The following is a 6874-nucleotide window of genomic DNA, read 5'->3' on the forward strand; positions in this document are numbered from 1 at the left end:
GGAGGACCCAGAATGTGAGGGGCAGGTATGCAGGAAGTGGTGGGATGAAGAGTAAGTGTATATATAGGGGGGTAGCTGGGAGGAGACCTACAGGAGTGGAGGGGAAAACAGCAAGCTAAGGAGCAGGACAGAGGAGGGTGACCAAAGAAAAAGGATCACTGAGAAAGGGTTGAAGACGGACAGGCCGGGTGATGGCAAGAGGGTGATTTGGCTGTGAGTCTTAGAGGCCCCTCTGCTTCACAGAGAGAAGGGCTTCTTCCCTGGGACACATAGGGGATGGCTGGGGGGCACTCTTCAATGTTTCCTATTTCTTCCCTTATATTTTCCCCTTTTCTGTCACTTCTTTCTTTTTGTTTCTCTCTTCCCATGTCTCATCCCTCCATTCTCTCTCAAGTGTTTTTCTCCCCATCCTTTTTCATCTTTTCCCACCCATGCCTCTCTATCCTCTGATTTTCACACTTTCTTATTGATCTTTCTCTTTTCCTCTTTCCTGTCTTCTGGTCTTCCTTCTCACTGCTCCCACTTCCTCTTCCCATACATTTCTAGCATTTTAACTCCTCTTATGACTCTCAGATCTTTCCATCCTGCAGATTATGCCAAGGGCTTTGGTGGTCAGTATGGCATCCAAAAGGACCGAGTGGATAAGGTAAAGCACCAGAACACCACTGTCTTGAGCATGGTTCCCTGAAGTACATGGAGAAGAGTGAGAGGCAAAGCTGGAAAAAGGATGGGCAAAGCTAGGTGCCCTGCGCTGTCCTCCTGGTGTCCTGCTCTCCCCATTGACTGCCCTCAGCATCTAAAGGGCATGTCTTCTGAAGCCTGACCTTTTTTTTTTTTTAATATTTATTTATTTTGGCTGTGCCGGGTCTTAGTTGTGGCACGCGGACTCTTAGTTGCGGCATGCGTGCAGGATCTAGTTCCCCAACCAGGGATCGAACCTGGGCCCCCTGCATTGGGAGCATGGAGTCTGACCCAATGGACCACCAGGGAAGTCCCAGAAGCCTGAGCTTTAACTAAGGAGAGTGGAGGGAGGCAGAGAGAGACAGAAAAACTCCAGAGAAAGGTATTTGAAATTTCATTGATTGCTTGGCATTGATTAACTCAATCAATAATTTCTTCCCACTCCATTCAGTCTTCCCCTACACCTTTTCATGTACTGGCCTGAGACCCTCCTGCATTCCAGGCAACTGGACTTAGAGATGTGAGATTCCAGGAACACTGAGCTTTTAAAAAGGAGAGCTAATCCCACCAGTCTAGAACTTCTTTACCCCTCTCTCTGCCACAAAACAACACTATTTGAATACCCTGTCTAACTATTGAGCATCAAAAGGTTAGGGAGACCTCCTATAGTGACCCAATCACCAATACTGCCTTCTGGATTATTACCACTCCCTTGCCCCTCCCCACCACTACACGTACTCTTCTCTTACCTGCAGAGTGCTGTTGGTTTCAATGAAATGGAGGCCCCAACCACAGCTTATAAGAAGACAACACCCATAGAGGCTGGTGAGTTTTAATTCCCTTTCTCTGTGCTCTTCAACCTCTTCTCCCTTCTCGTTCTTTTTTCTTCCTATTCCAAGCCTTTACCTACCTAGATTAGCTGAGATAGACTTGACCCCTACCCTCATATTCCCAGATTCCCTCTCCTAGAAAAAATTAGGTTAAGTGGATATCTGAGTGACACTGGTGAAGAAACTGTAAGCAGAGAACAGAGGGAGGAAGGGAGGGAGCCATTTGGGAAGAACACATAGGGAAAGGAGCTTTGGATGGGGGATAGAGGGTAGATGATGGCCAGAGGGCATACAGATTTAAGAAATGTGGCCAGGGAAGATGCAGGTTAGGAGAACAAGTCTTATGATTTCAAAAGAGCAAGAGTCTGAGATCACATGTCCTGGCTGTATGGAAATCTAGGCATCAGGGTTACCTTATCCTCCTATAATCCCCTTGTTCCTTCATTGATACCTCTTTACCTCCCTTTCCATGAGTCCCCTCTCTACCTGCTCTTCTTTGGATATTTAACTTGTTCCTCTTCTTCATTCCAGTGCCCATTCCCCTACCTCCAACCCAAGACAACCCTAATTTTTCTTGCCTGTGTCTGCAGCTTCCAGTGGTGCCCGTGGGCTGAAGGCAAAATTTGAATCCATGGCTGAGGAAAAGAGGAAGCAGGAGGAAGAGGAGAAGGCACAACAGATAGCCAGGCAGCAACAGGAGAGAAAGGCCTTGGTAAAGATGAACCGTGAGGCTCAGCCACCAGTGGCCACTATGGAAGAGCCAGTGGTGTCAGCCCCATTGCCCAAGAAAATCTCCTCAGAGGTAAGTGTTTGGCCCTTTGGGATCTACATCAAGGATTCCTTGCCCAGACAAGAGCCTAAGGCGTCTGTATTCTTAGTAGAAAATAAGGCATAGGCCTCCCCTGTGTTAGGCAAAGTCTACAGTTGCTATCCCTGTCTTCAGGAAGATTTCAATCTGATTGTGTAATTAAGCTTCATATATACATATGAGAATGTTAGCTGAAAAAAACCAAGATTTACATAGTACAACAGAAGATAGGTCACCAGCCAGTGCAGTCAATTACTGCTGCAACAACAAGAGGAAGGAGCTGTCATTTCAGGGTGGAGCCCAACTTGAGGAATGGATGATTTGAACTGACAGAGGTAGGAAGGGGTATTCCAGGTCAGTACAAGAGAGAAGATGGAAGTTTCTTGCTCACTGGAATGTTGCTTCATCCTTCACAGGCCTGGCCTCCAGCAGGGAGCTGTCTGTCATCAGAGTGTGGGCCCGTGAGAACCAGTAGGGAACAACAAGTGCCTACCCAGCCCCCAAGGCAGAATCCCCCAGAGGTAAGCAGAGCCCCAAAGATTCTCTGCTCCTTCCCCATCTCCTCATGTCCTAGTAGGTGGGCTGTACAGGATGATCAATGATCCTGGTTTGTCTGGGACTATCCTGGTCTTAGCATTGAAAGTCTTATATTCTGGGAAATCACCCAGTCCTGGGAAGACTAGGATATTTAGTCATCCTAGCTGTCATCTCTCACCATTTTTTTTGCTTTTGCTTTTGCTTCAATGTTTTCCTGGTCTTCCAAGGATTCTGACTTGCTTTCTGCTTCCCTTCTATCATCTTTTGGTAGGTGTTTTGAATGGATGGGTGTGGGAGGTTGATGAATGAAGAGGGATGAAAGATTGTGTTCCCTAGGAGAGGCTGTTAGAAGGATGCAAGGATGGAGGGTAGAATGGAAGCATGGGGATGGGTGGGGTCTTAGCAGTCCTCCATTGGGAGAGTTTGGAGAGGCAGCTCCTGGTGAACAGAAGTCACCCTGCTTCACACTGTCTCTTCTCAGGACAATGAGGAGCCCCCAGCTCTTCCCCCCAGGACTCCAGAAGGCTTCCAGATGGAGGAAGAGCCAGTGTATGAAGAAGCGCCTGAGCCTGAGCCTGAGCCTGAGCCCGAGCCTGAACCCGAGAATGACTATGAGGATGTTGGGGTAACGGACAGACATGAGCTGGATGAGGAACCAGAGGGCGACTATGAAGATGTGCTCGAGCCTGAGGATCCCTCTTTTTCCTCCACTCTGGCTGGTGAGTGGTGGGGCAGCTCCTGGATTTGGTCAGCTGTAGGGGAGAGGAAGAGGGAGAATTCCCCCATTACACAGAAGGACCTGTCTATTTTCCTTCTGCATGTTGATGAGACCATATTCATATTTCTCATTATGCAGGATCATCAGGCTGCCCTGCTGGGGCTGGGGCTGGGATCTCAGCTGTAGCCCTGTATGATTACCAAGGAGGTAGGTTGGGAGTGGCCTGAGAGGTCTGGTGCCTGGAGGCCCTTGATACATGAGAAGGGGGATGGATTCTGGGGTCAGCATAGGGCCCAGACTTGGCATCAAGAACAGGCCTATATCGCTTCCTGAGGTTTAAAGGGGACACAGGGGTGGAGGGATTCCTGCCTGACCATCCTAATATCCTGTTAATTTTCTCCCCAGAGGGAAGTGATGAGATTTCCTTTGATCCAGATGACATCATCACTGACATTGAGATGGTGGATGAGGGCTGGTGGCGGGGAAGTTGCCATGGCCACTTTGGACTCTTCCCTGCAAATTATGTCCGGCTCCTCCAGTAACTGTGGCTGTCTGTCTTCTGCACTGTGACTTCCCTTGTCCCAAGGGGCTCTGCCTCCCCCCGCTTTCCATTTCTGCTGCAAGTGTCTGACAGGATGTCATGAGTTGCCTGAAGCCCTAGACAGACTTCTCTCTCCCTCTCCATTAGGGTTTGGGGCAGAGACAGCATGAGGAAGGAGGTCTCCTTCCCCTCGGTGTCCTGTCTATCCTGGATACCCTAGATGATCTCAGGGATGTTTATCTTGTGTCCTGCCTCCTTCCACATGAATCCCCCCTCTAACACCCACCCCCCCACTCTACCTTCCTTTGTTTGTGAACTCTGAGCTTCCTGGTTTGCTTACCTGGGAAGGTATGTTTATATTTCCTGGTTGTGCTGTTTGCTCACTTTCCTACTCTGCAGAAATATCTCTGAATCTTCTCTCTGCTCAGTCCTAAAGTTGAAATAAAGTGGGACCATGGCTAACCTCTATTCTGAGGTAAATAGTACTTTTTATGCAGCCCTCAATGGTCCTGACTCTCATGGCTCCAATTCTCCTCCCATCTTTCAGGGATATCCAGAAAACTCTCTCCTCCACTGCCCATCACTCTGCACCCTGGATGTCAAGGGCTGTGCCCTTTCCTTAGACTCTACCGATACCCAGTGCAAAACAAGATGGGCCTGGGGAATGGCAGTAAGGTAGGGGAACAGGGACCAGGAAGGGTCCACGATAAGACAGTTCAACTTCTGTTGGCTTCAGCAGTTGTGAGAGGCCAGCCACTTTCTGCCTGGGAGTAATGACTACACTCTTTTCGTGCATAATGATTCTTGAGGCAAAAGCACAAATTAGGGGAAAGAAAGGAGGAAAAGATTTAGCCAAGAGAAAAAGACTGAAACTAAAGAAACAATGAGGTGTTAAGAGCATTTAGAGTGACAGTGGCCTCTGCTAGAGAAAGTCCAGGCTTCCTTGTAGCTGGATGAATGAAATCGATGGTCATGTTAGAAGGTAGATTGAGGAAGCTCATAAAGTTTCTGTGTGGTCCAGAGCTGAGGCTGCTGCTAGGAGAAGAAGTGAGGACCTTTTGATGGCCAGTGATAGGCAAAAAGCAAATCACCAAGCAAAGTATGGGGATGAGGGAGAATGAAAGGCCAGGACATGGTGAGTTTATTCTAATCCCCAGGCCACTGGGCTCGGCAAGGTCCAGAATAGGAGATCCTTGGCAAAACCAAAATCAAATCGAAACGAAAGTCAGGGATTTGGTATAGGGGATCTTTGGTTGGTGGAAAATAGAAGTCTGTGCTATAACCAGTATCTGAAGTTGGGTTCAGCTTTCAAAGATGGAGAAGACTGTGGGATCAAGGAAGAGCTAGGATTTGTGTCTTAGACCCATAGTTGCTGCAGGACTTTATAAAAGTCCTTAAAAGTTCATTGGTGAGCTGTCCATGTGCTTAGAGCACTGCATCCCTCAGGCTCATTCCTTGGCTTTTCTTCAAGACACACACTCCTTTGTTTCCACAGCGACTTCTATGCCAGTGAATCACACATCTGTCTCTACACCTCACTTATAAGATTCACCCAGTTAGACTTTCAGAGTGAAAAGCAGCTTTTATTTCTGCCTATAGAGACATGGGGGTTTCCAGTGTACAGAGGTAAGTCACACTAGATATACACAATCTCATTCTTCACTTCAGTTTGATCTGACATCACACATAGATCAGACTTTTGCAGTGGTTTTATTCTTACATCCAAGTTCCACCTTGCTTTTCACTTTTCCCTTCATTATAAGACAGAAACTTCTTTTCCAGATCCTTATATTATTAAGGCAATAAAGTCCTTTCTGCCTCAGTTCTATAGACCTCTCCACATTCGGCTGATCACTACTTGGACTGACTTTCTTGGCGGTGATTCTCTTCAAGGGCTCTGCTCGCAGACACCTCCCTGTCCAGGCTCCTATTCTTGGGTCCACAGTCCCCTTTCACTCTCCTTAGCTGCTTCTTAATCTGAAGCTGTGTCTAGCTGTCTTTCCTCTCTCAGATGATGCTTGCTGCTCATGCTGCTCAGTACAGCTTCATCCCACTAATCAAATCATCTGTGTAATCCACCGTCTCTCTAAAAGGCTTCCCTTTTTCTCCAGTTGCCCTCTCACCATAAAATGTGCTGGATTGTGTAGGCCAGTAGATACCTGCAATACTCTGGTTTCCTGTGACATATACAATTAGATACCTTGTAAGATGTGTTTGGTGATGTTGATCAGCTCAGTATTGTGCTGAAGGCAGCAGCTGGGAAAGTAAAGTGTGCCTGGAAGGGTGGGGCCCACAGAGCAGTGCGGTTAGTCTCCTGAATGCCCTCCCGAGCCCTGGGCTGCCCAGATTGTCAAGGAAGAGCCCTCTGCTCTCTTCCTTTCTCTATACTTCTCATGCAGCTCACGGTAGCCCCGGATTTTCACCTCCCTTAGTCTACAGCTCCCCTTGCTTTCTTTTTCTAATAAAATAAGAAACCCAAAATGGATTTTCAGAACTTTCTTCCTCCATATAGGAAGGACTAGATTCAAAACACATGGAACTGAACCCTGGATCAGTTCCTTTTCTCCCACTTCACTGCTTAGCTGTCACAGTTATTCATCTTCACTGAATAAAATCTCAGCTCACATTCTAGTTATATGTTTTAGAAAATGGTGCCTTATATACAAATGTGAAATATAAACCAAACAATAAGGATTAGGAAAAATAGAGTTACGTTGCTGAATAGTACCAAGTGGCACATTATAATGGAAGATGAGCAT

General features: G+C 47.3%; 1 protein-coding gene across 2 annotated transcripts in view; it reads left to right on the forward strand.

Moving 5' to 3' along the window:
• Positions 1-4116, forward strand: part of HCLS1 (hematopoietic cell-specific Lyn substrate 1) — a gene marked incomplete at both ends in the record, with an annotated part of 31489 nt that extends 27373 nt beyond the window's left edge. For both annotated transcript variants that reach the window (XM_079705166.1, XM_079705167.1), the window contains 7 exons: positions 591-646; positions 1437-1506; positions 2102-2313; positions 2736-2840; positions 3338-3575; positions 3713-3781; positions 3980-4116. In XM_079705166.1, coding sequence (XP_079561292.1) covers positions 591-646; positions 1437-1506; positions 2102-2313; positions 2736-2840; positions 3338-3575; positions 3713-3781; positions 3980-4116 — 887 coding nt within the window. The remainder of the gene's footprint in view (positions 1-590; positions 647-1436; positions 1507-2101; positions 2314-2735; positions 2841-3337; positions 3576-3712; positions 3782-3979) is intronic.
• Positions 4117-6874: the final 2758 nt, after the last annotated feature.

This window comes from Hyperoodon ampullatus (assembly GCF_949752795.1).
Source record: "Hyperoodon ampullatus genome assembly, chromosome: 5".
NCBI lineage: Eukaryota > Metazoa > Chordata > Mammalia > Artiodactyla > Ziphiidae > Hyperoodon > Hyperoodon ampullatus.